This window comes from Onychostoma macrolepis, chromosome 22 (genome assembly GCF_012432095.1).
Source record: "Onychostoma macrolepis isolate SWU-2019 chromosome 22, ASM1243209v1, whole genome shotgun sequence".
NCBI classification, from domain to species: Eukaryota; Metazoa; Chordata; class Actinopteri; order Cypriniformes; family Cyprinidae; genus Onychostoma; species Onychostoma macrolepis.
Genome location: NC_081176.1, coordinates 10727297 through 10755228, shown reverse-complemented (window position 1 = coordinate 10755228; position 27932 = coordinate 10727297). Strand labels below are relative to the sequence as shown.

At 35.2% G+C, this 27932-nt stretch overlaps 1 protein-coding gene across 2 annotated transcripts in view; it reads left to right on the top strand.

Moving 5' to 3' along the window:
- Positions 1-21351, top strand: part of si:ch73-27e22.4 (uncharacterized protein LOC101885444 homolog) — a 47898-nt gene extending 26547 nt beyond the window's left edge. The window contains exons 1-12 of one of the 2 annotated variants that reach the window (XM_058760608.1): positions 6359-6740; positions 7350-7658; positions 8716-8832; positions 9416-9448; positions 9971-10003; positions 14069-14104; positions 14290-14601; positions 14873-15178; positions 15473-15781; positions 18684-18980; positions 19364-19672; positions 19925-21351. In XM_058760608.1, coding sequence (XP_058616591.1) covers positions 6695-6740; positions 7350-7658; positions 8716-8832; positions 9416-9448; positions 9971-10003; positions 14069-14104; positions 14290-14601; positions 14873-15178; positions 15473-15781; positions 18684-18980; positions 19364-19672; positions 19925-19980 — 2163 coding nt within the window. In that variant the 5' untranslated portion in view covers positions 6359-6694 and the 3' untranslated portion in view covers positions 19981-21351. Of the gene's footprint in view, positions 1-6358; positions 6741-7349; positions 7659-8715; positions 8833-9415; positions 9449-9970; positions 10004-14068; positions 14105-14289; positions 14602-14872; positions 15179-15472; positions 15782-18683; positions 18981-19363; positions 19673-19924 lie in introns of those variants that run through there. The other variant, XM_058760605.1, reaches the window with a different exon arrangement.
- Positions 21352-27932: the final 6581 nt, after the last annotated feature.

Below are 27932 nucleotides of genomic sequence, written 5' to 3'. Positions count from 1 at the left end.
TTATTTACGTAATGAAAAGTTGTGGATGTTATTGTCATTAAGAGTTTGTGCATGTAATCCCAGGTGAAAAAGACGTAGTATTAAATGTATTAAAAATATACTTGAAATTCAAGTAGTATGTTTATAATACATTTGTATTCCCAACATGCTTATTTGAAGTGCATTAAAAATATACTGAATTGCATTTTAATATATTTCTAAAAAGTATACTAGAAGTACTTTTGTATTAAATATATGCTTAGTTATACTTCTAAGAAATATGCTAAACAGAAGCATACTTTTAATGTGTTTATAAAAGTATACTAGAAATACTTTGGTAATAAATATATGCTTAATTACACTTTTAAGGAATATTCTAAACAAGCACACTATTACTATATTTCTAAAAAGTATATTAGAAATACTATGTTAATAAATATATTCTTAGTTACACTTTTAAGGAATATACTAAACACAAGCATACTTTTAGTGATGTTTTAGTGTATTTGCAAAAAACACACTTATGTTACTCTTACTGAAAATATATTTTATGTGTACTTTGTGTAAGAACATAACAAAATGATTACACTTTTAGTAGGTTTTTAATGTAGTTTATATTGCAGTAGGCCTACACATGGTTATATTTTAAATATTTATGTATTTATAATTTTAATATTTGGAAAAGTACGATATTTTGAAAAACATTTTTTACATTTACAATGTACAAACCTTTGTCAAATATTATTAACCATTGCAATATTTAAAATATGTTGTTTAATATGGGTTATGCTACTTTGGTTGATTAGGCTGTTGTTGATTAACTTTTGAGGTCTGGTACAAATTATGACATACAAAAATACAAAGGTTACAGGCTCATATGGATTACTCATTAAAAGATCGCGATCTTGACTCAAACACACTCAATCTTATTGCTATGTTGATGATACCATGTCTATTAAACCATTAAAATCACAATCGGAATATTTAAACCTGTTTTCGCGCAGCCGCTGATCCAGAGAGAGCAGCTCATCATAAACTTTATGTTTGAAACGGCTTTACAAACAGTCTACACAGTAGGCTACATTTCTGTGTTGCAAACATTAAATAATAATGAAAGTATTGGGATAAAAGTTTATAGTCCGGATAGACTCTGATGTTGCGGCAGCCGCGTTCAAAATGAGAAACTGACCTTTGGATCTGATGTTACGCTTAAAATGATTGTAATGGGCGGCGCAGGTACTCCAGCACCCCTAAAAAGACCAAAGCACCCTCATAGTTTAAGAGATTAAATTATACAAAAACAGTTGTCTACTTACACATGCATAACTCGTGCAATGGAATACTATGTGACGTGCACATTTTCATACGGACTACATAGCCTAATTAGAGAATATTTGTTTTTTTATTTGAATTAGTTCGTAGACATTTCAAGCTTTCTATAGATTTGTTTCAGTTTAGTTTATGTCTGTGAGCCGGTGCATTGTTGCGACGCGCTCCATCCACAGAGACTGCATGAGACGACAGAAAGCACATCCAAAAATGAAAAAGTATTTTATGTTCTTTCCGCAGGAAAAAAAAAAAAAAGATTGCGCGGGCGCCCCCATGTCATAAATTAAGCGCAATAGGCCTGCCGCCTACTACTCTCCTCATAAATACTTGAAATACACCTAAAGCGATTTTATTATTAATATAATAATAATAATAATAACATGTTTTGGTCATATTTACTATTGCCCAGCTCCCCCTGTCATTGATCTAGCATCCTCTGAGCACCTGCGTATTATAAATGTTACGTTATGCCAGAAGGTAGCGAACAGTTACCGTTAAAATGTAATGTAAAATTTCTAATCATTCAATCAAGAGATTCGTTCAAAAAAGAAACAAGTTCATATATTTCAAATAATATTTTACATATTTTTATTTTAATTGGCTCATTTATAACATTTTACACTCATTTAAATAAAACATTTTGTAAGAAACCTAAGTGAATTAGCCTACCTATTATTTTGTATTTGTCTAATGTTTTGCTTCTGAATCTTGGGAGAACCGTGATCTCTATTCTAAAAATCAAGTATCCAGAGTCTTAATAAATAGCCTAATATCTGGCATCTAATACTAACTGTTTCTAATATTAAAATGTAGACTAGGATGTAAAAGGCATGGCGCCTGCAGGTGTACGGCTGGACGCACTGTGCGTAGCATGAATGCTCAGACTGTCCTGAGATTTGCCTCGCAAACATTTCAGCAGTAAATTATAGGACCGTGTGTCCCGTATTTCTGTCAACTGAATCAGCCATGCCATTAATAATGAATGTATCAGTCTTTTGCATGCCAAAGTCAATTTCTGCTTATGAACATTATGTCAAATAGAAAGAGAAAAACGTACTACACGTGCTTTCATGAGATCGGGTTAGACTTCAACAATTAATCTGTAGCCTATTTTACAAATGGGAACGAATTCATGACAATGTTTTACGTTCAAGCTACCCGTAAAATTTATAGTGAAAAGTTCTTTAAAATCATCTGGAATGCAATAAAGTAATTTTTAAAGCTGTTTTGCTGCATGGATTAAAAATAGGCTAATAAATAATTCACATATCAGACAAAATTGCGTTGCAAAAAAATCCTTTAAATTTTAAGGAATTCAGAGCAGAGCAACATAAAAATCAGGAAAAAAATATAATCGGGCCTGTTTTAGGCTTTTATTTTTATATTTTAGACGGTGATGAAAAATGACTCGCCATCTCCTCATTGGACGTGCCTTTAGAGAGAAATGCATCTTTACGGATTACATAATGAAAGAGTTTTTGTTTTCGATTTGAATGATTTCGTTTTAAAGTTGTAATTTAAAGGTTTCTATAGATATATTTATCATATTTGTGATTCAATTCGTTGAGTTTCGGTTCATCATTGTGAAGCGCTCCTGTTCAAGACGAGATGGCAAGCGCATCCTCTGTTTTCCTATTTATTTTAATAAAAGCACAACTTTTTGTTGATATTGTGAATGCACACAAATAAAAGTAGACCCTTTACAGTTCCGAATGATGTATTACTTTTACCTTTCTAAGCAAAAATTACGGCATATTTTAATTTCTTTCCACTATCAAGAAAAAAATGCAAGTGACCGCTCTGGCGCCTCCATGTCCTGCAAAGTGCGCTTCAGCTTCTGCTCTTCACACAAACGATTATAGATATTATGCACCTAGCGCACATTTATATAGTTCAAACATTTAAACTAACATTGATATGCTTGAACTGTTTATATCTATAGATTTTACTTTAGGCAAGTCGTGATGATCTGAGAAGGCTAAATTGCTCAAACATAGGCTATGATCAGCTCACTGTCTGCCGCTGGCCGCATGGTCGTTACTTAAAAAAAAAAAATTTAAATTTAAAAAAAAAAATTACATTTAACGAACAAAAAGTGCTCCAAACGTTTTTATAAATTAGCTTTATAAAAAACAAAACGAAATATAACCACTTTACCATTACATACGCCCCCCAAAAAAACAAAAAGAAACTCTGTGCGTACCCTCGGAAGAAATCCTGCAGGCGCCCCTGGTAAAAGTTACAATCTTACACTCTTTATTTGGTACAATAACAAGGATGTGGTACATTTATAATGCATTATAATGCCACTTCTAATCCATCGTGCCAGTGTGCGAAGTCTCCAACATGTCCCCCCCCAAAAACTCCCCGTCTTCGGCCCCACCTTCTTTTGGTACGTTCCGCTATCCATGGTTGTTATATATTTAGGTTACATGCATTTAGAAGAAGCTTTTATTCAAAACGACTTACAAAAGAGTAACAAATGACTCCAAAGTCCGTCAATGCCAAGTTTATTATACAAAAATAATCAAGTCTAAGATGATCACAAATTAAACAAGATTTTTACGCACATCTTTCTTATTAAATCGTTGTATTCCAACTCGTGTCCGTTACAATTTGCTGTAGGCCTATTCCACATAATAATATGCAATAAAACAATATACATGATTCGAGAAATTTTGAGAAATACAACATGCAGCATAAGCAATTGATGCTACACAGGCAGTAACATGAGACATGCTGCGATATAATGTTCCAGAGTGGTTTCATAATGTACAAAGGTTAGAGGTTACAAGTAGCGTTGCCGAACTGAATTGTGGGTCCAAATTTCTCAAAATGATTCGTTAACATGTAGGCTACCTAGGAGCTTGCTGCATGAATCCGTGAGTAACAAACCCGTGGGAACGGATTACAAAATCTGAGCGCACGGATTGGAAATTCGTGGGTACGGTTTATTAATCCGTGGGCACGATTTGTTAAACCGAGGGAACAGTTTAAGAATCCGTGAGTACGGTTTATAAATTGAGGGAACGGATTGCAAAACCGTCGGCACGGATTGTTTTTTTTTTCTCCTACAGGTGACCCGGGCTCCGTAATATTCTAATCTCTGAACACAAAATTTTGCCAGAGATGTCCTTGCCTATGCTATGATGTCATTTTGTAGGCAAAAACCCGGAAACGAGTGCATTTTAGCGGTTCTTCCGGTTCCATCGTCCCAGAGTCAATGGGTTTTTTTAATGGGATTTTGGTTAAATCCCTTAAATAAGGTGGTTCACACAAACTCAAGATACTTTCACGTTTTATTCTACGACATAAAACACACCAGTTTCACCACACTAGTGATTTTTTAAACTGTTACTTTTCTTAAAAAAGACGGTCGCTAACAAGTTGCTAAATGGGATACAGGCATTCAACGTCATCACGCCGAACAATTAGTATTTTCCAATTATAATTTGTAATACAGTTAATTGTAGAATAACCAATTAATAGTTTCCCGCGTTTTATATTTTTGTTCAACAATGTTTTTTTTTTTTTGCTGATGCGAGACTCTGGGTTCAGACCAGGTAAACTCTGGTGAAACTTATTTCGCGTAAACACCACATTTACCGGCTTTACATGGTTAAAGTGAAACTTTAATGATGCTTAAAGCCACGTTAAAATGAAATGTTTGCGGCCACATTAAGCTGTTAGCATATAGATTGAGGATTTCCTAGAAGCAATAATAAAATAACATTTTGTGTACCCACCCTAACAAAATTATAGCTGATCCCTTTGGCGTCATGTTGCAGGGATTCCCATAGATTCTGACCGGAGCCCGCGGCGTTGACATTTGACCTGCAGGAAAGCAGACCACTGCGGTCAAGCCAGCCCCGGTTTGAAAATACACGGTCAAGCCAGCCGCACTTTTTTGGGGGGTTTGAAACTTACGGTATGGGTGCTGGTCAAAGCTGTCATAACGGCGTTTCCTTTGTACTTTTGCTGATATTTTCAATAGATTGCCGTTCACGGTGACCCAAAATATGTCTACATTAAACGTAATTTAACCCTAAAAAGACCATAAGCGACATCAGAATATGTATTTATTGCTATTTTATAATTTTATATAATGACATAAATAATACAATTTCAGGATTTTTTTAATGAGTTGAACATTGAATTAATGTTTGTAAATATTTTTTTTTGTACATTAACATTTGTATTGTACATTTATTAATATACATAATTTATCAATGTTACTATATATATATGTGTGTGTGTGTAACTTTCAACTGATACTTGTTTAGAGTGACTATTACTGTATTAATTTTCAAGTTAAATCTACTGTACAATTTCTGTATAAATTAATGGCAAATCACTCCAAATCTCAATGTGCATTTCTCATAAGCACTTACTCATAAAAAGCTTTCCTTAATAGGTTTGCTCTTTCTTCCAATTGATTCCTGTTAACAGTAACCCTGACTATTATTGTAATAATTTTCAAATATTTTTACTGTATGATTTTGGAGAAAATGAAAGGCAAGTTCACCACAACCATCTAATTGCATAAGCACTTTTACACCGTGTCTCATTTTCAAACACTCATAAAAATCTTTGCTTTATAGGTTTGCTTGTTTTATCAACTGATTCCTGTTCACAGTGACCCTGACTATTACTGTAATAATTGTCAAAGATTTTTACTGTATAGTTTTGGAGAAAATGCAAGGCAAGTTCACCACCTGTAGGCCTAAATACATGTAGTTAATTAATATTACTCACTACTTAAATGTATAATTACACTGTAACAAGGACAACTTAAAATAAAGTGTAACCGGCAACTTTATTGGGATACTGAACAAAAAGTTAAGCATTTGCATTTAATAAAACCAGGAATTCAGGTGAGTCAGCAAAACCGTGGAACATGTATTAATACAGTGTCATAGACGCAGAGTAAATAAACTGATTGATTTCAAAAGAAAGGAAGACAGCAAATCACTGCAATTCACAATCCTGACGGATGAGTATTTTTTTAAGGGATTAAGAGAAAGAAAAGAAATAGGACACATTAAATTGAGCAGTAAGTGGACAGCAGGCCACCAGTAAAACAGAAGAAGAAGAGTAGTCTCTGGTTCATTACAGCAGATGGCGGTAATGATTCATTAAAGAATGTGAGCCGCCAATAAACAGAAGAAGAACAAAGTTGCGCTTTGCTATGTCAGCTTTGTAAACAGAAATAATGCCCCTTTTAGCATATAAATCACCGATAAATTCATTAGTCAGTCACAGTCGATATACAAATCTCTTTGTTTAGTGGCTTTGTTAACACTTGTCGCTGTCCATCGGGTGAGTGCGAATAATATTCATCGAAATTATATTCAGTCATCAAAATTTCGCTGAAATCTGCAACAATATGAAGAGCACTTTCAGTACCGAGCTGTTTTTATTACTGATGTGCGGTAAGTGTACGATTTCTGGTTATTCTTTAACATGTTTAGTTTCACATTTGTGCCAGAAATGTTGGCTTCGACGCTTGACGGAGGGCGTGTCTCAAGCGTGGTGCGCACGTGACCGTCATAGTGGCAACAGCCAATCACATTACAATGCTGGTGTTGCATGAACGGGATTGGCTAGGGTATTTGCATAAGGCGATCTGATTGGCTGACGCCTGCGTTGGAGCCACGAGCAACGCCAGTAAAGCGACGCGACAGACCCACAATTCAGTTCGGCAACGCTACTTGTAACCTCTAACCTTTGTACATTTTGAAACCACTCTGGAACATTATATCACAGCATGTCTCATGTTACTGCCTGTGTAGCATCAATTGCTTATGCTGCATGTTGTATTTTTCATTTATAAGTAGCTTTGTATAAAGGTTTCTGCCAAATAAATTAATGTAATGTAATAGATTCTAAATGAATTAATGAGATTTTATCTCATTCATTTGTTGGACTGCCCAATCTTTATTTGTTGCTTGTGTTTATAAGACAAGACTAAATGATCTGTTAAATTTGTTCAATGTTCTATGAGTTTAATCTCTGAGAAACTGTTTCTGTTTCTTCTTCAGGTGTGTTTGGTGCTGAAACAGGTGAAGAGAAGTCAGTGATGGAGGGAGATTCTGTCACTCTAAACACTGATCTCACTGATATACAGCAAATTAATAAGATAGAGTGGAGGTTTGGAGTTAAAGGTACAATCATTGCTGAAATGGATGTAAATGGAGTTTATGAGATATTCAGAGACAGACTGCAGCTGGATCAGACTGGATCTCTGACCATCAAGAACATGAGAACCACAGACTCAGGGCTTTATGAACTACAGATTGACCACCGCGACGCTGGAGCATCATATAAGAATTTCAGTGTTACTGTTTATGGTGAGGATACTTTTTTTTAATAAGTTGTGTTCAAGTGTGTATTACTTAATAAATTAAATTGAATTAAACTGATTTTTAAGGTGCAGCTACAAAATATTAGTCATACTGTGTTCAGCAATCTTACTGAGTTTTAGTTTCACAATATCACAGTCATGCTGTTGTTCTGAATATCATCACAGCTGTGATTGGGCCGCAGGTGATCACATGACTGATATTCAGAGCAGCAGCATGATGACAAGTGTGATGTTGATTTTATACAACAGCTCTAGAAAGATTCAAATCTTTTGAAGAAATGATTGTTCATCAGATGATGTGATGTCCTAATCATGAGGAATCAGATTTTCCTTTTCAAATAAACTTCAATAACGTTATACTTTAACTTTCAGAGCTCAAAACTTCTTTCCCAGAAGAATTCTTAGCTTAAAATATGTGACCCTGGACCACAAAACCAGTCTTAAGTCGCTGGGGTATATTTGTAGCAATAGCCAAAAATACACTGTATGGCTCAAAATTATAGATTTTTCTTTTATGCCAAAAATCAGTAGAATATTAAGTAAAGATCATATTCCATGAAGATATTTTGTAAATGTACTACTGTAAATATATCAAAATGTTGTTTTGATTAGTAATATGCATTGCTAAGAACTTCTTTTGGACAACTTTAAAGGCGATTTTCTCAGTATTTTGATTTTTTGCACCCTCGGATTCCAGATTTTCTAATAGTTGTATCTCGGCCAAATATTGTCCGATCCTAACAACCCATACATCAATGGAAAGCTTATTTATTCAGCTTTCATATGATGTATAAATCTCAATTTCCAAAAATTGACACTTAAGACTGGTTTTGTGGTCCAGGGTCACATATGTGATTAATACAGACTGTTCTCGGATTTCTGATAATACTGTTACAATATCTTTAATTGTTTAATCTTCACTACTGTTTTAATGTTAAAATGAAATGAACAATCATTAACAGAGATGTATTATCAGATCTTCACTCATGTTATACAGTGCTGATGTTTAAAGTGTTTGTTCCTGTCTCTCTTTATCATTACAGTACCAGGTCTGTCTTCAGGTGCTATTGCAGGAATATGTGCTATTTTTTTGCTGGTGCCTGCAGCTGCTGTTGTTGTTTACTATCGCCACAGAATCTGTGATCTAAAGCATTCAATGGGTAAGTATTACAACTCGTACAGCAAGTGTAAAATGAGCTTTATCATGCCACAGTAGAGTTTAAACGTATAATATGATTTTCCATAGTCAATAGTTATTTTTGTTACCACAAGATCTGCTAATGATTGGTTTACTGCAGTATTTAATAACATCTGTGACTGCACAGGTTGCACAAGACCTAAAATCATAATTTTGCTCTCTTTTGGGCATTTTGAATTTTAGCTGGTCTGCCTGGGCTCTTCATATCGCCTGACAGATGTATTTGTAAAACAAAAAAATGATATGTCATGTGTCAATGAATCTATCGCTTCTTATCTGCTCATTAGTTTTAGTTTATGCTTACTTAAAGGGATGGTTCAAGCAAAAAAAAAAAAAAAAAAAGTCAAATGTCATCCCACTGAACTCTCTCTTTTTTTTTTTTGAATAGAAACATTTCTGTTAAAGGACCGTAATAGTATTGTAATTGACTGATGAGCAAAGAGGAAGATTTTCACCAAATAACCACTTAACTGCACAAAAAAAATGGTGTTGATCATCTCTGATGATCTCCTATTTTCTCCATTTCTATGTGCTGATACGACAAGAACCAGAGATCTCTGAACAACAGTTAAAAGAGAGTAAGTATTACAGCTGAAACGGCAAAATGGCAAATTAAAATTTTTCTCATGTATGAGTGTTCATATTCAGTATTTATATTTTTTACCACAAGTTCTGTTTGTGATTTAACTAATATAATGTGTGATTGTCCAATACTGAGTTGCATGACATTAATATACTAATTTCTGAATTTCTGTTAAAAATACAGAATTGACCACAACTACATCTTAGTTCACAGAACTAAGGCCAAGGCTGAGAAATGTAGCATGAAGTCATGAGCTTGCTGTGGCTTAAAGGGATGGTTCAAGCAAAAAAAAAAAAAAAAAAAAATGCCATCCTACTGAGCTCTCTTTTTTTTTTTTTTGAATGCCACAGTAGTTCATAGAAACATTCCTGTTAAAGGACCGTAATAGTATTGTAATTGACTGATGAGCAAAGAGGAAGATTTTCACCAAATAACCACTTAACTGCACAAAAAAAATGGTGTTGATCATCTCTGATGATCTCCTATTTTCTCCATTTCTATGTGCTGATACGACAAGAACCAGAGATCTCTGAACAACAGTTAAAAGAGAGTAAGTATTACAGCTGAAACGGCAAAATGACAAATTAAAATTTTTCTTATGTATGAGTGTTCATATTCAGTATTTCTATTTTTTACCACAAGTTCTGTTTGTGATTTAACTAATATAATGTGTGATTGTCCAATACTGAGTTGCGTGACATTAATATACTAATTTCTGAATTTCTGTTAAAAATACAGAATTGACCACAACTACATCTTAGTTCACAGAACTAAGGCCAAGGCTGAGAAATGTAGCATGAAGTCATGAGCTTGCTGTGGCTGTTTTGAGGTTCATGTGGGCTGTCTGACACACAACTGTATGTTTGTCACTGTTTATGGCTTCATTCAGCTTCTTCTTTCAGACACTATTACATAAACTCTGAAGATGGAGCTGCACTGGTGTTTTTTTTTTTTCTTTACTTTAATGCTTTTGTTTCCTACTACTGTAAGTGAGTTCATCAATCACTTCATATATGATCATTAGTATTACTTTATTTATAGAGAGTATATATAAAAGGTATATAAAGATATATTATTTATAGAAACAAATATTATTTAGAAACATTTAAAAAAAATGATTATTCATAAAAATAGTAGGTAACACTTTAATATAGGGACCAATTCTCACTATTAACTAGTTGATTATTAACAAGCCTATTATAAAAATATTGCCTGTTTATTAGTACTTATAAAGCATTTATTCTGCATGACCATACGCTACATCCCTAATCCTACCCAATATCTTAACTTAAAGGGGACATTTTCAACAAGTCGGTATGATTCTTTAGGATCTTCATGAAAAGTCTATAACATACTTGGGTTAAAATTTCTTAATGGTAGTGTAAAACAACACCCTTTCTACCTTGTCAAAAACAGCTCTGTTCACAGTGATTTGTGTCAGTGCATGTCCCATTAAATGATAATGAGCTTCTGCTCACCCCGCCTCTCTTCCACGGGGAAAGTGAGAATATTAACTTTAGCCACATTCGTTGCGGAACTTGCTAACTAGCACATTATTAGAAAAGGCGATTTGCAAAGATTCATAAAAAAAGCTTATACTCACTTCTTCTGTAGGTGAAGCTGGATCATGAATGATTCATGCGAACGTAGACGCATAGACCGTCTTCAGCGGCTCAGATGACGGGAGTAAATGACGACTGCTATGTTCATTATTACATCCAATAACAAAACACCTCAATCGCTTAGGAGCCATTCTTGTCTACACCCGCTCCGGTGTCCAAACAATGACGGACTCTTTACAGCTCACTCAATGCAGGTCTATGGTAAAATGGCTTTGCCCGTCAATAGTCGTGGGAGGGGCCTTTGCCTGTGTGACGTCCATTTGCCAAGAATCTGTGAACGGCTTGATCTGAGAAAGTGATTATGATTTTTGGGGATTTAAAAAAGAAACACTGGGTGGATTTTTATCATTATAGGGTGGATGTGTACACACACTGCCAAGACACATTTATGTTCAAACAACATGTAAAAGTGAATTTTGCATCTGATCTTCCCTTTAACAGCTACCTTACTAACTATTAATAAGCAGCAAATTAGGAGTTTGAGGCTAAAATCGTAGTTAATGGTTTGTTAATAGCGAGAATTGGACCTTAAAATGAAGTGTGACCGAATACAGTCATGGCCAAAAATATCGGCACCCTTGGTAAATACTATCAAAGAAGGCTGTGAAGATTAATCTGCATTGTTAATCCTTTTGATCTTTTATTTAAAAAAATTCACAAAAATCTAACCTTTCATTGGATAATAAGAATTTAAAATGGGGGGAAATATCATTATGAAATAAATGTTTTTTCTCAAATACACATTGGACACAATTATTGGCACCCCTAGAAATTCTTATGAGTAAAATATCTCTGAAGTATATTCCCATTCATATTCACAATTTTGAGCACTCCAGGGTGATTATGAACATGAAATTATCCAGCCATGGCTTCCTGTTTCACAGAAATATAAATAGGAGGGAAAACAAAGACCAAATTCCCTTAAAGGGGTCATATAATGGTACATGCACTTTTACAAGTTGATTGTACTGAAATGTGTGTTAGCAGTGCCTGTACACAACCATCATAAAATGATAAAATCCATCCAGTGTTTTTTAATCTCCTTATTTGTTTTACCCTGTCTCAAATCAAGCCGTTCGACCGTGTGACGTCACACGGTCGGACGCCCCTCCCACGATGGTTGATTGACAGCAGTGTTTCAACACAGACCCGCCCTTGCTCGTGAGCGAGCTGTCAATCATAGTCCGCGCGTCATTGTTGATATACGCTGGAGCTGTCTTTGAGCAGAATGGCGTCTAAGCGATTGTGGTGTTCTGTTCTCGGGTGCAATAATGAACACAGCAGTCATTTTGATGTTCCTAAGTCCGAACCGCTGAAGACACAGTGGCTGAGTTTTGCTTTTGAAGGGAATATTCCCCACGAGCAACGTCAATGTTTTCATGTTTGCGCGAATCATTTTTCACCAGACTGCTTTATAAATGAAGGTCAGTATAAAGCTGGTTTTGCTAAGAAGCTGCTCCTGAAAAAATAATCGGTACCAACTATTCGTGTTCCTGCTGAACCTCCAGAAGAAGTGAGTGTAACGTTTAATTAACCTTTATATTAATCTTTATATTAATCTTTGCAAATCGCTAACACGCTTCACGATGTATGTGGCTAATGTTTACATTCAGGGTACATGCATGTTTTCTATTTACGACGTTCTCAATATAATTAATAATCCCACGTTTATAATGAACAAAACGTTATGGTTATTGTGTTATTATAAACTGTGTACGCTGTGGTAAAGTTAACGTGGTAACAGTACATTAAAATTAATGAAAGTGTGCTCAGAAACTCCCGCTGCCATTCTTCCGCCAAAAGATACCCTCAACTGTTGTCAAGGCAACACTCCAGGTGTGTTGTGTCACGCCCCACAGAGCAGAGGGGCGGGGTGAGCAGAGCTCATGATCATTTAAAGGCCCATGCACTGAAACGGTGTGCTAAACAGAGAGCTGTTTTTGACCAGGTAAAATTAGTCTTTTCTTACAATACTAACGAGAATTTTTAATTAAAGTATATTACAAACTTTTCATTTAGACCCTAAAGAATCATATTAACTTGTACAAAAATGGCATTATATGACCCCTTTAATCATGCATCACGATGAGAAAAACCAAAGAATATATTTCTGATGTGCAGCAAAAGATAATTGACCTTCACAAATTAGTGAAGTGGCTTTAAGAAAAGAGCTAGAGCAGTGAAAATTCCCATTTCCACCATCAGGGCAATAATTAAGAATTTCCAATCACCATGAAATGTTAGGAATCTGCCTGGAAGAGGACGTGTGTCTATATCGTCCTAATGCACGGTGAGAAGGTTTGAGTTTGAGTGGCTAAAGACTCTCCAAGGACCACAGATAGTTGAGTCTCGGGGTCAGAAAACCTTTAAAAAAATTGCCAAACAGCACCTACATCACCACATGTTCGGGGGGGTTTCAAGAAAAATTCTCCTCGCTCATCCAAAAACAAACTCCAGCATATTCAGTTATCAGACACGACTGGAACTTCAAATGGGACTGGCTTCTATGGTCAGATGAAACAGCCTTCTTTGATCATATTTACCAAGGGTGCCGATATTTTTGGCCATGACTGTGTTATTTAGATTCATTATTTATTCTCCTTCAAGTCATTTGAAACCTGCAAGCTGTTGTTTTTTTCTTTTTTTATACCTTTTTTTTTTTTTTCCTGCAGAACTGCAAAGGAAATATTTTGATTAATCTTCATTTGTGTCTCACAGATGAAAGTCAAAGTCAAGTTTGGATTGACATGAGGGCAATTAAATAATGTCAGAATTTACATCATTGGGTTAACTAAATGTTTATTTTATTTTATTTTTAAATTAATGAAGGAATATTAATATACTATTAGTATAGTTAACATTTCTGTGGAAATATTGTTTACTGCCTGAGTGTATATTAAATATACCGATTATTAGAAGCATGTTAAGAACCATACATCTACATCTACATACTCACAATCTCATTTCTCTTTTTTTATGTGCTGCTGTGACAGATGAAGACACGATGTCTGAACAACTATGCAAAACATGTAAGTATTTAAACTCATATAGCAAGACTTAAATTAATTTAACTTGTATTATTAAGACACAACATATTGTAAACTGTTATCAATTATTAGATCACGGTATCTTCTCAGTGTTACTGACGTGTCAATTTGCTCATTCATTGAAAGTACAATCTCCATATTTCTGTTTGTATGTGCTGCTGTGACAGATGAAGAGAGGATAGTATCAGTAATGGAGGGAGAATCTGTCACTCTAAAGACTGATGCTGAAATATGGAGAGATGATCAGATCCTGTGGATGTTTGGACCTCAAGAGACTCTCATTGCTGAAATCAAAAGCGAAACCAGAGAGATCACTACATTCGATGGTGCTGATGGGAGATTCAGAGACAAACTGAAACTAGACAAGACTGGATCACTGACCATCACAGACATCACAGCTGAACACATTGGAGTCTATAAACTGCAGACTATCAGCAGCAGACGGACCTCGTATCAAAGATTCATTGTTACTGTCAGACGTGAGTATCTCACGTCTTTCAGTATAATAATGATCAGAGTTGTTCAGTGGCAGTTATTTCACACATTATGCTCTATAATTTACCATAAAATTGGCATAAAAGCAGGCAAAATCATGAGACTAAAATGTCATGCGTAAGCAGGGTTCATACAGCGCATGAGCATAATGCAGTACAGTAACCTTCGATATTAATTTATCACTGATAAAACAGCATCCACACTTGATCTAATGGCAACATTTTTCTCTTTTTATGCACTGCTGTCACAATGAAGTCGTGATGATATCAGTTATGGAGGGGCAATCAGTCACTTTATACCCTGATACAGAAATACAGAAAGATGATCTGATTGTGTGGATGTTTGGAGGTGAAGATAACCTGATTGCTCAAATGACTGGAAAGACCAGAGAAACATATGAAGGTACTGATGGGAGATTCAGAGACAGATTCAAGCTGGACAAGAGGACTGGATCACTGACCATCAGTAACATGAGAACCGAACACTCTGGACATTACAAACTACAGATGAGCAGCAGCACCAAAGGAACCACAAACAAGAGATTCAAAGTTGTAATAAATTGTGAGTAGCTGTCTTTCAGTTTATTTTTTAATGCATCTTTGTGTGATGATGCATTGGAAGGAACAGATTTTTACAGAACTGAATTTTAATAGGGGTTTATGACCTATACTGCAGCCAGCCATCAGATGGCGATCAAAACGTTGTATTTATGTTAAAAAATTATATAGTTATGCATGTTATTTTAAAGTTTATTACCAACTTACTAATACCAGTACACACATGCTCAATGAAGCTTTACTAACTTAAAGGTAAAAATCTCCTAATTTCTCTGTTTATGTGCTGCTGTGACAAAAGTGAAGTACATGTCCGCGAAGGAGGGAGAGTCTTTGATTCTGACGACTGATGCTGAAATACGGAGAAAAGATAAGATACTGTGGCTGTTTGGAGATGAAAACACTCTCATAGCTGAAATCAAAAAAGGGAGTGGAAAGATCACTACATTTGATGACGTCGATGGGAGATTCGGAGGCAGTCTGGGGCTGGACATTAATACTGGATCCCTGATCATTAGAAACATCACAGCTGAACACACTGGAGTTTATAAACAGAATATCATCAGCAAAAAAGCGACCACAATCAAGAGAATCAATGTTGCTGTGAGAGGTGAGTATCTCAAGTCTTTCATTTTTTCTGCAATTAATTCAGCTCAAACTGTACAGGCTCCATTCAAACTTCTGATCAGTTCTGTCTTCAGAAATGGAAGGGTGTGTTCACAGTTGTAGGTTGGTTCTCTTGGTTCTTCTGGTCCGAATTAAAAAAAAGAAAAAGGAAATGGTGCATGATACTGATGCATGAGATCACTGACACCATTACATCTTCACATAAGTTTTTGTGAAAGTAAGTGTGTTAAGACTAACATAATTCAAATGTATCTTAATAATAGATTATGGCTTACTAAAGATCTTAAAATGTGTTTAAATGAGAAAAAAGCTGCTTTTTTAAACGTTGATAAGGAATTTAGGGGTCGAATTAAGAAAGCTAAACTAGCGTATAAGGATAAGATTGAAAATGGGTTATATACAGGCAATGCTAAGAAGGCATGGGAAGGGCTTAATAGTATTATGGGAAGAGAGAAGAGAAAACAGGTGTGTTCCTTACAAGGTGCACCTTTTGTAGAATATTTTAATGTTTTCATTACTAGGTTTGATAGGGGGAATGTACTACCGAATGTGAGAGAATATGTCTTAATATATCGGCATATGAGCCTATTAAACATAAGGAGTATGAAACAGCAGCTAGTCTTGCTAGCATTAAGCCAAATAAAGCACCTTGCCAGATGGGCTAAAGGGTCATGTGTTAAAAGACTGTGCTTTCCAACTAACTGGTGTCCTTACCTGATTGTTCCAGCTCTTGTTAAATTGTAGGGTGGTTCCAAATTCATGGAAAGAAACAAAGATTGTTCCAGTATATCTAATGCCAATCAGTTGAAAGATTTTAGACCGATAGCTCTTACATCCATGTTGGGTAAATGTATGTAGATTTTAGCTCAACTTTAAATTCGATTTGGATTGATATTCTTTTGTAAAGATTAATTAACTTAGGAGTGAATGGTGATCTTATTTGGTGGATTAAAGATTTTCTTTTAAATCATCCTCAAAAAAGAGTAGTTGTTAATGATATGGTGTCAAAGACAATCATTGTAAATACAGGAGTTCCAAGGAACTGTTTTATCACCCTTACTTTTTTCGTTGTATACAAATTGAGATCCAGGATTCATATTTTAATCTATTTAAATACATGGACGATATGGCACTTGTTGGCCAGTTGAGTAAAGCTGGACCAGAGGGAGACACACTGTATTATAGTTACATAAATTTGCTTCAGAATTGGTGTAAACTGAGTTCACTGGAGATAAATGTGAACAAAACCAAGGAATTGGTCATTAGTAGGAATAAACTAGATTTTATTGAAGGGTTAGAACCTTTGATACTTGATGGACGTCAAATAGAGACGGTTGGAAGTTTTAAATATTTAGGAACATTTATTGATAGTAAAATGACATTGGCATTGAGTATGTTTTAAAAAAAAAAAAAAAAGCAATGCAGAGATTACATCTTATTAGGAGGTTACAACATTTTGGTGTGAGTCAGACATTTAGAGATGGTTTGTAAGAATCTTCTTGAGAGTGTTATATGTTTTAATGACTATGTGGTATGGACTATTGCCAGTTAAAGGAAAGCAAAAACTGGGTCGAGTAGTTAAAATTGCTAGTGCAATTGTAGGACAACCACAAAGACAATTGAATGAAATCTATCAAACAAGAGTCAAACAAAAAGCTCAGGTTATCATTGAAGATTGTTCTCATCCTTTAAATATTAATTTTCAGCTTTTACCATCAAAAAGACATTTTAGGCAACCTCAAGCAAGGAAAAATGTGTATCAAATGTAATTTGTGCCAACTGCCATTAGAATTGTAAATGCCGGGATCTGAGTGTGAGTAGGGGTGATTGTGTTACTTGTTGTCTTTTATGTGCTTTGTGTGATGATGTTAAATGTTTTTGTGTGGTGAAGACAAATATGGACAATAAAGTGACTAAACTAAACTAAACTTCATTGTCTTTGAGGCAGGAAACTGAGACGGTAATATAAAGTTTCTGTGTAAGAAGACAGTCAGTAGTGTCCATAGGGCTCGGCGATATGGCCAAAAATATTATCATACTATAATCGATATTTATCGTAATATTCATTTACTGTTAATAAGTAAGGAAACTCTTTTCCACATGTTTTGTTAGACATTGAGAATAAATGTAAACAGAACTTTCTTTGTTCGCAATTAAACTCCACAGGATAAAAGATACCTTTTAATTTAGGGCCCCATGAAATCCATTTTATATTCCCCTAATTTTTTTTTTCCCATTTAAATTTTTTCTGGATTGTGTTTTATGATTCGATACAAATGTATCATAAAAAGTTGTCTAATGAAATAAATTAATGAAACTTTAAGAGTTTTATCTTTCCTTAAAAATAATATGTTTTACGAATTATACTTTACTATTCAATAGTAATATATTTCAGTCATAATTTCTTCAAGTTAAACCAGACTTTTATTTTGAAGGGTTGTCGTAAAGGTCTTTCAGTTTCAGTGTGTATTTGAGTACTTTTTCTCTAAAGTACTCTCAGAAATGAAATGACTCTCAGAACATCTCTGTAGATTAAAGATCATATGTTTATGTCGTCATATATTGAAGCATGAGCGTTGAAAACACTATGAGCATCATGTGTTTGTGTGTAATAGACAAAACCGTGCCATTCATACACAGAGAGACACACAGAACATGCAGACCAACAATATCTTGTGACCAATTCATACGACCTCATTCGTACGTTTTCTGTGAGGGTAGGTTTAGGGGTGGTCATTCGTACGAATTCCTATGCATTTGCCACCTCGTAAAATGAAAGATTTTTTACAAAACATACAAATTTGTATAAATTAGCCACCTCTTAAAAAAAAATGTTTTTCTCTGTATTTCTCTTTGTCTTTGTGGTGCTGTCACAACTGCCACAGCGAAGATGATTTTAGGGGTGAAGGGCAAGAATGTGACTCTAAATCCTGATACCGAAACACAGAGAGATGATCTGATCCTGTGGATGTTTGGAGATGAAAACAGTCTCATCGCTCAGCTGGCTGGAGAGACCAAAGTGACCACATACGATGATGCCGATGAGAGATTCAGAGACCGACTACAGCTGGACAAGAACACTGGATCTCTGACTATCAAGGACATCACAACCGGACCTTATAAACTACAGATCATCAGCAGCAGAAGGACCTCATACAGGAAATTCAGAGTTTTCATTTGTTGTGAGTCTTTCAGTTTCACTTTAAAACGTTTACTTCCAGCAATAGTCATAACACGTTATGTTTTTAATTTAATCTAAGACTGCAAAAACTAATCCGTAATAAATCATCATCGAATTTGATTATTAATTAATTTGGCCTGCATGCAGTGGATGGAAATCATTCCCACTTAAATGTAGCTTTGATATTCTACAGACAAGTAAATTAAAGCAGTAATAGTAATCTGAATAATGTATTAACAAAATTAGTTATATGTTATATTAGCTATATGTTAAATTAATATAGTGCTTTTAGACTATATTAAGTGACATGATACTTCAGTTGAATTTGACAGTGTAATATCAAATTTATTTCAGTACAAGTAACTTTCTCTGTTTATTCTTCAGGTGAGTCTGGTCCCAAGACGGTGTCAGCGACGGTGGGAGAATGTTTAATTCTAATCACTGATTTTAACATTGAAAGAGGTGAGCAGGTACAGTGGAGCTTTCAAGATAAAACCCTAGCAACTGGAATGAATGGAGACATCAGTAACACTTCATATGGTGAGAGATTCAGAGACAGACTGGAGCTGGATCATCAGACTGGATCTCTGACCATCAAAAACACCAGAACCAGTTACACTGGAGTTTATCAACTAAAGTTCCTCAGCGGATGCAGAAAGAACATTTGCTGGGAATTCAATGTCACTGTCTTTGGTGAGCAAATCAACTCTTCCAATATGATACGATTCGCCTGCGATCTGAACATTGCCTGTATCATCCAAGTGAACTTTCCACTTGCTTTTGTATGTTGTGGAGACTGAGCTCACACGTATAATAATGTAATCATTTGTGAGAAAAGAACAAGTTCTCAAAAACTTAGTAATTGGTAATTTTATGGTAAATTCAACAGAATTGATCTCGAGATCTTCCTTCTTTTTAACATCTCTCATGTTCTTTTTATTTCAGATTCTACAATGAATAAATCAGCAATTGTAATGATGAATGGAGAGACTTCTGTTTAAGTGAATATGCAGCAGACGACAAGTTAAGTTTGATGAAATAAGACACACCCACCAGTGTCAATCATTCTGAAATCAACAACTGATTTTTATGCACCTCTAAAATACATCCATTGAAAGTGAGAAATGAACCTGTGTGCTTCTTAAACTTGCATGTAAAATGTTTTTCAGATGAATTAGAAAATGTTTTGATGAAGCTTTCTTAAAGGCACAGGATGCAATTTTCGCCGCTAGAGGGCACATATGCGAGGCTGCATGACACTGGCAGGGCACTGCTCTGCATATTTTGTATGTCTCTCTAATCTCACACATTTATGCTGCCTACACGTGGTATCGGAAACGTTATGCTTCCCAGTTCTGAAGTTATAATTATGGGCTTATCATGTTCAAGTGCTTTGATCTCAAAAAGTACAGAAATCACGGTGGACAGCCTATTCATTCTTGCCTGTGTCTTGGGGAATCTTATTAAAGCCAAAAGAAATTTAGTCAATATCTTACAAGTTTTGAATAAAATGTTGTGTCCCCTTCATTGGTAACCATATAAACATTTACAGCGCTATAGATATTCAGCTGGCTGACGATTCCTAAATTTCAGTCAAATAAATGCTATTTTCACTGTGTTCAACACATACAATATGCATCAAATGGTTATTTATATACATGACTCTAATGGCAGGAAAAAGAACTACACTACTACTGCTATGTTTCTCTCCTCCGCAATATTTAAAGTTTATGGCTCGCCCAACTCAGAAACTCAGGTATCGAAATGATCTCAGAGTTTCCCAGTTGTATATATGACTACAGAGGCCGTTCATGTTCAGTTTCCGACTAGGAAGCTTGTATTTATGATAATTCTGATAGCACGTGAAGGCAGCATTAGTTCAGCTCATGGAGCTCTTTCCTAATGAGCTGATGATCCGAATCAGGTGTGTTAAATAAAGGAGACACACAAAATGTGCAAAGTTGTTTAAATACAGGATTAAGAACCATTTATCTAAAGCACCTGTGTATTTGTATTCATGCTGATGAACTCGCCTTACTGCATAGAAGAAGACTGTTTACACTTTTACCCAACTCTGTATTTAAAGTAATGTGGTATGATACCACATTGTGTTGTGCCTTGGATTATTATTCACTGCTATTTGTATTATTCTCGTTTGTAAATTATTTGAACACATGTTCATATTAGGGCTTGGTAACGGTATATATCATTACCACAGTGCATCTATTGTTAGAGATTTTGCTATATCATGTATTTCATGGTATGCAAATACATCCATGTAGCAGCACTAAAAAATGATATAGCCTACACCTGACCAAAGAGTGATAAAGAAACATGCATGAATGAGAAAATAAAGAGTGGGATGTGTTAGATGTTAAATAGTATTATTGAGCGCAATAAACAATGAGCTCAATGCAGTGTTCGTGCTGGCTGACACACAGCCGAAGCGCGTCTTAAATGGACAGCATCATAATTTACTTGCCTATGTCTGTGTCATTAATGTTAATCAAACAACAAAAGGCAAAGAGAAAATCACTCACTGCTCTTGACTGAATCTCTTTTGGATCTTTTATAAGAATTAATTCATATTTGATTCAAATATGCAGTGTTTTAGTTAAACACTTGATTATGCGTTTTCTTTAGTAGGCCTATTTCTACATGCTAAATAAACCTACTGTAGCTGAAAAACACATTTATTTTATTTACATTTTTGTTCTGTTGTGTTTGTAATTTTTTTGTTCCTACTTTTAATAACAAAAATATGATAAAAAGAAATAAATATTATCATGAAATAAAATGTCTCATACTGTGCCACCCCTAGTTACATATATATATATATATATATATATATATATATGATCTTTCTGTCTGATCATTACTGTATTCTAGTGGGCAAACACTGATTCTCATTAAGTTCTGAAATCTGTTGTGTAGCAGCTACTCTGTTGTTACCAAACGCTGCTGAGAGGCTAAAACAGGAACTCAATGCATTTGCGACGCAACAACACTAAAATATCAGTGAGGCAAAAATTCTCTAGTTCTTCTTTTTTGCACAGACTGATATTTCTTGATGGTATAAAGTTTTGTTGACCAGAATCTGACCAGATAGCAATCTGTCTAGAGTTTGTAGTGAATCATTATCTGATTGAATTGGTTCCAGAACTCAGTAAAACCTAAATTATTCAATTGTTGAATTCAAGACAATAACCAGATATTCCACCAAAAGTATTAACATTTAATTTCAAGTTTTAGCCTTAGGGAAAAATACAAATCGTGCTAAAAGAGCATGTTAATGAAGTTGTTGCTGTATATGCAACGTATCAGTCTTATTGTATTGTTAAATGTGTTGCCACTCAAAGAGAAATAGAGGGAAATGTATCTATCGCTGTAGCAACAGTTTGAATTCAACAATGAGCTAAAATAATCTTAATGAGAGGTACAGACAAACTAAGAGCAGTGTGGAATACAAACAGAAGAGCCGTTTATTTTTGTGACTGCATCTTCTCATTTCACACCCTGTTTTATTTGCACTCCAGTGGTCAGCATCTTCTCAGAACGGTGTGTTTTTAAAAGAAACACCCACATTCGTGATGTATTGAAGGTCACCTTTTAAAAGATGTTCCTTTTCTTTTGAACGGTTAGTCTCTAGAACTATTTTTCAACGTTAAACGTTTCTGTAGTAAACAAATGTAGAATCGCAATATAGAGTTATTTTATTTACGTAAGTTTGTGCATGTAATATTCAATCTCAGTGATTAAATTCATCTTGTTTGGTGCTCAAGTGAAAACTAGAATATATTCTAAAGACAGTTTTTATACTAGATTTTATTCCGGCAACAAACTTGACAATGCAAAAGTGTACAGATACTTATTCTTCATGATCAACAGAATAAACATGTAAAATCAAATGAAAAGCAAGCAGAGCTGAATGATGATTTTGTGTTACCAAACATTATTTTTTCAAGAGAATGAGAATCATGTTTATTTAATATCGTACAAAAAAGGCATCAAGTATTAAGAACATATCTTGCATCTCAACTCTTTAAGACAACTAAGTCTCCATAGTTGCGTCCAGTCACCATCATCGATGCACAAACCTTCTATATATTTTGTAACATTAAGCAACAAGTTTCATATGGTATTAATGTGTTAAGATGTGATGTATTGACCTTCAAATAATCAGTAGTGGCTCCTGACTGTAAATTTAGGTGGGGCAGATCATTTTGTAAACTTTATATTCTAATCTCTGAACACAAAATTTTGGCAGAGATGTCCTTGCCTATGTGTGGCGTGCTGTTGATTGACAGGCTCGAAGTAATGTTACACACATAAAATGCTGTATAATAATTGCCATAATATTTATCACCTCCAAATGTTGATTTAGAATGCTACAAGTTGTGGAGCAATTCGGGTGAGGAAAGAAGATCATATGTCTATTCTCAGAATAAACAAAACAAAACAAACACAACAGAACCATATAAAGGCTATTCATGTGAGCACATTTGAACTAAAGGATTTAACATATAGCTTACTTTGTTCATTTGATCCACTATCCACATAGAAAGAAAAAAAACCAGACATGCCAACTCGAGGTTCATGTAAACTGTCATGTATTCTAAGACATAAAACACACCAGTTTCACCCCACTCGTGATTTTTTTAAACTGTTACTTTTCTTTAAAAATGGGTGGGTGAGGGAAGAGAGGATGAAACTAGATGAAAGATGGAGGGGTGAAAGGGAGTGTAGGTTTTGCAGAAAAGTAACTGGTAGAGGAATTGGTGGCACACAGACTACAAGTGGACAGCCAACCACAGAGAACGAGGACAGAAGCCCATCCAGCTCCTATATAAAGGTGCCCAGTTGACCAGGAAGGCGATAAATCATTACAATATGGAGGTTAACAGGAACTGTTACCATAATAGCATGAAACTCAAAATATTATTTTTTTTTTTTGCATAGGGAAGAGTGGGCTGAGTATTTCCAATTATTATGAGAAGACTAGTACCCTTCCAACCTGACGGGGGGTGTGAGAGAAAGGGAAGTTGTTAGAGAGAATAGCAGGGGTTGCGGAGTCTTCTGGACAAATCCAGGTCTCAGTCAAACCCAAGATACTAAGAGTAGACTGAGAAGCAATGGCCAGAATGAAGTTTGTTGACAGCTGACTCACAATTCCAGAGATCCAGAGAAAATGACAGAGGTGCAGCAGAAGAGTGCAGATAGGACGCAGCTTAGCAAGATTGTGTTGTCGTCTGCGTGTGATGTTAGAGCGTTGTTGAGAGAGAACAAGAATGTATTGGAAACATACTACTGCTTACCCGACTCTGCCTGAGAGGCAAGGAAAAATAAACTTACTTATGATATTTTTTTTATATCTCTGAAATAAATTATTGTATTCTTGAAAACAATTTTTGTTTTACACAATATGGCTGCTGTATCATCCGTCATCCAGGTGGATGCTGCACATTGGTGGTGGTTGAGGAGATTCCCCCTTACATGTAAAGCACTTTAAGTACCCAGAAAAGCGCTATATAAATGTAACAAATTAATAATTAATTAATTAAAACAACACTTTATTGTACTATTGAATAAAATATTAGTTAATTATCAAAGAAAGAAAAAAAATTAATAGCAATAATATGAACTTTTGTAAATGCTGTGATACTGTGATGCTCAAATACTGTTATTTCCTTCTCACATTGCTGATTTCACCATAACTCTTCACCTGAACAGTTGATACTGTATATGGTATCATTGTAATCCTTGGCCATCAAAACATAGGGGTAGATATCACCTTTTCTGTGTTATCATTTTTGATTCAGGAGATATGACACAAAATACATCATTTGGTTATGGCAGAAAGTAAAATGGTTTCCATGGCAACCACGAGTTGTTTTTGCGATGGCTCCATTTCTGAAAATGTTCAGGACCCTAACTTGTACAATTGTACCAAGTTTCATGCTTTTATGAAAAAGTGAACATATCACCTCAAATTTTGCACAAATCACCTGGACTAAAAGTAGTATCAGTTTGACGTAGAAAAGTTACATATAGTTGACTAATTTGACTGGCCATGAGGCATCACTAAAAATAATGAAACTATGAAACTAGTAATGAAACTAAAAATATATGTCTGTATTCTATATCAAATCAAAGTCACTTGATATAAATTTCTTCCTAGAACTGTAGTATAAAATCAACATCACACATCGCCATCATGCTTTTTGTTCTGATCAGTCATGTGATCACCTGAGGACCAATCACAGCTGTGATGATATTCAGAACAACAGCACGACTGTGATATTGTGAAATTAAAGCGCTGTAAGATTGCTGAACACAAGTATTTCCTGAATCTCTGTTTAATTCAGTTTAATTTATAAAACTTGAAAACTTCTAATTATTCAAAAAAATATACATCCTCAACACAGACAGTAACACTGAATGTCATATATGAGGTCCCAGTTGTGTGGTCGATCTGTAGTTTATAAAGTCCAGAGTGTTTGGTTTTCATGTTCTTGATGGTAAGAGATCCAGTCTGATTCAGCTGCAGTCTGTCTCTGAATATCTCATCACCGGTATATGAGATTTCATTTACATTCATCTGAGCAATGACTGGACCATAATCTCCAAACCTCCACAGCATCTGAAGAAATCTCTGTATATGAGTGACGGGTTTAGAGTGACAGAATCTCCCTCCATCACTGACATTAACTTCACTTCATCTGCAGCGCCAAACACACATGGAGAACAAACAGAAACTGTTTAGCGATTATACTCATATAACATTGCTGTTAATGCTGGTGATCTAACAGAGATCATTTAGTCTTGTCTGATGAAGTATAAATTAACCAAGCAAGCAAAGAAAGAAAATTCTCTGTTTTTCTTCCAATCTGGAACTTCACCAATGCATTTGGATGCATGTGACACTGGCACTGAGTGACACTGTTAATATGGAAATAAACTTGAGGAAAGATACAACATTAGACAGAGAACAAATGAATGGTGTCAACGTGAAACCGAAAATAATTTTTATGCACTTACTGCACATTATCTGCAAAAACAGAACGATTTTGAAAGTTGTCTTCATAATGTTGAAGATTCCAGCAAAATTTGATTCCGATGGATGTTATTAATGCTCATTTGTTTAAGAACCACATCCACTGACAGCAAGACATAGAGAGATTTTTACTTTAATTTATGTTAAAGGCCTGCTTTTAAACAGGAAGATGTTGACACTAGAGTGGGTGAAAACAAACTGACCACAGTCAGATGGTCACAAAAATAAATGTGTGAACTTTAGTCTGTTCTTCAGTTCATATTCAACCATGGCTATTGAATCCCATAATAGATGTTTGGCCTGATTAAGTAATTATATTGTTAAATGTATTGCTTGGTTCAGTCCTAATTTCTATGCTCCCCACAAAACATAATCAAATTCTACAAACCAACTTAACTACCAACAAGGGCTGCATCAACGCATGACAAGCTTTTCAGAAATAAATTAGTTCAATACACCAATCTGAATGATTCACATCAACAAAAATGTATTTTGTGCAAATATAGCAAAGATCAAATGAGAGAGGAACTGTAAGTGTAGATGATACTTTAACCTTTAAACACAATGTGGTTTAATGGACTTCTGCTAAAACAAACTTTGGCAAACCTCTCAGTCTCACAGGAACAGAAGCACTCAGGAGCCATAATATAAAAAGGTGCAGATATTTCTGCTTATTTGCATGTGAATGTGTGAGAAAGATAAAGGGTGAAAGACCAGTGCACATTATATATTTATTTATTTATGTATTTTTCACAGTAGTGAACAATGACATCCAGACCAGCTTTATATAACATTCATATTGTGTTGCTATATAACATTTTAATGACTATAGAATGCAGTTGTGTTTGTGACCCTGAATGTCACTAGCCGTGTTTCCACTGTCGGGCCAAAAGCGGGCGTGCTAGTGTGTGCCAGGGCCAGTCGCGTTTCCACTGTCACTTCCGGGGCTTGATCGTGCCTCGTCGGTGCTTCCTCAGAGCCAACGGCCGGGGTTTTCTGGCCCGACGAAAACCTTGGGCCAAAGCGGGCCAACTGGGACTAGAGGAGTGGTTATGAACAAAGGCGGAGTTTCTCCGCGTCTCGAGCGTCAGCGCTGCAGATCATTTCATAAAGTTAACAGCATTGAAGACTTTTAAAATAATTTTAGCTCAAAACTCACTTTCAGACAGCAGCGAGTGTTTGAAAAAACTTGATCCGATGTGGATTATGATCACCATACAAGGCAGAAATATTTATAAGCGATGCAAAAGACTATGCATGCTAGCTATTAACATTACCATACTAAACATGGTAAATATGACCGCTTGAAGAAATCAGACGTCAGCTTCTCATTCTCAATCACAATCGTGTATTTATTTAGTAACATTTTATTTGTCATAAGTCTGGTCTGGAGACTTTAGCTCCCTGTGTGTCATAAAAATATATAATGGTTTTTGTTCGGGAGCTCCCTCTGCTACCCAGGTGTATTTTTGATGGAAAAATATAGAAATTATTCTTACTTAACGTGATTTATACTGTGACTACAAATAAACAGAAACAGACTCTACTGAATAAGTAGGGTACAGGCCTGTTTGTCCTTTTTTTTTTTTTTTTTTGTGAAATTTTTTTTTGTGAAATTATTATTTTTTTTTGTGGTTCACATTGCTTTATTTCTGTGTGACTAATTTTAAATCCTGATAAATTAATTCATTATGATCAATGTATCACTTAATAGGCTTATTATAAAACATCGATGCTTGTTTGCAACGAACATGCAAACAAACAGCCGCTTTTATCATGTTTATTTTGTTATCGCGTTAGTTCTAGTGACTTATTTCTGATAACTTCTCTTTGTTGATGAAATGATGGGGTCGCGTGACGTTGTTCCAGAGAGGCGTGTAAAGGGCAGGTTTTAGTGAA